The sequence below is a fragment of the Chlorocebus sabaeus genome, chromosome 11 (genome assembly GCF_047675955.1).
Source record: "Chlorocebus sabaeus isolate Y175 chromosome 11, mChlSab1.0.hap1, whole genome shotgun sequence".
NCBI lineage: Eukaryota > Metazoa > Chordata > Mammalia > Primates > Cercopithecidae > Chlorocebus > Chlorocebus sabaeus.
Window position 1 is genome coordinate 44,915,565 of NC_132914.1, and position 2,770 is coordinate 44,918,334.

Genomic DNA, 2,770 nt, shown 5'->3' on the forward strand with positions numbered 1-2,770 from the left:
GTCTCAGGTTTTCCTGATTCTTGAGCACTTAAACGTCAACCTCTCATAATAATGAAGGAATTCAGAATATGCCACCCCAAAATATGCTGCTTTGGCATATGGATTATTTTGAGGTAAAGGAAATTGAGAAACAGCAGATGCAGAAAAGGATCTCTGCCCTCCTTTCCACCTAAAAGCAGGGGATCAAATTTGTCAGAGACTTAGAATCAACACAGAAATGGACATGCACAAACAAACTTACTAAAATAATCCGTAGCTTGCATTAGTTGCTCCCATACATTTCCTAGTCCCTGTCCCACAATTTACTGCCCCATGTTCAAGCCCCTTGCCTTGTCATATCCCCACAATTTGTCATTCTTTGTGTAAAAAGGTATATGAGCTTTTGGGCCTAACAGCTTCTTTGGGCTATTATTTTCTTTTTAAAGACTCCTGTGTAAATGTGAAAATATGAAGCCTGTATGCTTTTCTCCTGTTAATCTGTCTTATGTCAGTTTCGTTCTTAGGCCAGCCACAGATCTAAGAGGGTAGAAGACTGTTTTTCCTCACCTACAATAGCAACAATAATAAGAGTACCCCTTAACGGGAGTTCGAGTTCCATCGGCTCCCATCCTGGCCATCCTGCCGCCTTAGCGGCTGCTGCTCCCCAGGATACTGGCAGGGGGGCTCTCTCCCACTCCCCACACACCCATTTCTGAGTAGCGACAGGGGCTGGAGGCTAATTTTATGGGGTAGGGGGCCGCTGGTAGGTGAAGATTGTCTGAGGGAGAGGGGGAGGATGAAGCCAGTGCATGGCGGAGACCTGCCAGATGTTGATGCCTAAGAAGAACCGGATTGCCATTTATGAACTCCTTTTTAAGGGGGGAGTCATGGTGGCCAAGAAGGATGTCCACATGCCTAAGCACCCAGAGCTGGCAGACAAGAATGTGCCCAATCGTCATGTCATGAAGGCCATGCAGTCGCTCAACTCCGGAAGCTACGTGAAGGAACAGTTTGCCTGGAGACATTTCTACTGGTACCTTACCAATGAGGGTATCCAGTATCTCCGTGATTACCTTCATCTGCCCCTGGAGATTGTGCCTGCCACCCTACGCTGTAGCCATCCAGAGGCTGACAGGCCTTGCCCTAAAGGTCTGGAGGGTGAGCAACCTGCCAGACTCACAAGAGGGGAAGCCGACAGAGATACCTACAAACAGAGTGCTGTGCCACCTGGTGCCAACAAGAAGGCCGAGGCTGGGGCTGGGTCAGCAACCGAATTCCAGTTTAGAGATGGATTTGGTCGTGGACGTGGTCAGCCACCTCAGTAAAATTGGAGAGGATTCTTTTGCATTGAATAAACTTACAGCCAAAAAAAAAAAAAAAAGAGTACGCCTTAACAGGATGCTTCACAGATTACAAAGCACTCCCATAAACATTATCTCATTTAATAAGCATGATAGCCCCGTGAGATAAGTTATATTATCCTCATTTTCCACGTTGGAGAATGAAGTCTATTAAGTAGGAAATACTTGGCTTAAACAAGGTTTTCCAACTAGACATCCAATGTAACTTCACCAGGCCAGAGCCTGCATCACCCAGCGTGAAGGAATGTGATGGGAACAGGTGCCACATGGCTCAGACATTCATGTCTTCCCACTCCATCTATGGGCACATGCCACTATACCCGGCCAACATTATCTTTTTCTCTTTTTGTAAAGACAAGGTCTTGCTTCATTACCCAAGTTGGTCTCAAACTCCTGGCCTCAAGTGGTTCTCCTGCCATGGCCTCCCAACATGCTGGAATTACAGACATGAGCCACCATCCCTGATCTAACTTGTTACTTCTCTAACCTACTCCTATATCCTTCTCAGTCCTACTCCAGTCACAGGGATTCTTGCTGTTCCTCAAACACACGACCCACATTCTGGAGGCAGAACCTTTGTGCTTGCTGGAATCATTCTCTCCAGGTAGATTCATGGTTCCTTCCCTCTATCCCTTCAGGTCTCAGTTCAAACATTACCTCATCAGAGACACCGTGTCTGGACACCCTGCATGCATAGCACCCCTCATTACTCTGTCTCTTTCACCACAGTGCACCAAGGATTCGTGGAATGTGCCCCAGGTACAGACCAACAATAATAAAACATTCAGACTAATATTCAGGCTGCATTTTATTATCACTATGCAGCAGGAATTCTGAACAACATCAGTGATGGAATACTCTTCCCCAAGGAAAAAAACAAAAACAAATTTTCTATTGGTCTAAGTTCCAAACAGTTGCCACAGTCATGTTTGAGCTTTAAACATGTATGTGAACACTTTTAATTAGCACATTTTATTGCTTAACCCTTAAGAAAAATGATAGCATTCTACTTGGAAGTTAATTCAGGGAAGTTTAAGCTCTACAGCTGGCCCTGACATAAGCGGACATGACTATACATGATTGTTTCAAAAGTAAATTTGTTATAGTTGAAAGTCATTCAAGTTTTGGGTACAGTTGGCAGGCTCAAGTCCCATGGTGTGACATATCCCTATATAAGGATCAACTGTGGGCAAATATAAATTGACAAATCTTGCTATGCTCTGAATTTAACATGAACACGCAAGAAGGAACAAGCCATTGATAAAGGCAATGACAAATTTGAAGAAGGCTTAAAAACAGACACTACACAGCCATCTGATCTTTGGCAAACTTGAGAAAAACAAGAAATGAGGAAAGGATTCCCTATTTAATAAATGGTGCTGGGAAAATTGGCTAGCCATAAGTAGAAAGCTGAAACTGGATCCTTTCCT

General features: G+C 44.3%; 1 protein-coding gene across 1 annotated transcript; it reads left to right on the plus strand.

Annotated features, from left to right (window-relative positions):
• Positions 1 to 741: 741 nt before the first annotated feature.
• Positions 742 to 1,343, plus strand: LOC103238201 (small ribosomal subunit protein eS10-like). Its single transcript, XM_037997223.2, has one exon. It carries the CDS (start codon positions 789 to 791, stop codon positions 1,302 to 1,304), a length of 516 nt encoding a protein of 171 aa, XP_037853151.2. The 5' UTR covers positions 742 to 788; the 3' UTR covers positions 1,305 to 1,343.
• The last annotated feature ends 1,427 nt before the right edge of the window (positions 1,344 to 2,770 follow it).

Coding starts and splice junctions, on each gene's coding strand:
- LOC103238201 (XM_037997223.2), top strand. CDS start 789: ATGGCGGAGACCTGCCAGATGTTGATGCCTAAGAAGAACCGGATTGCC.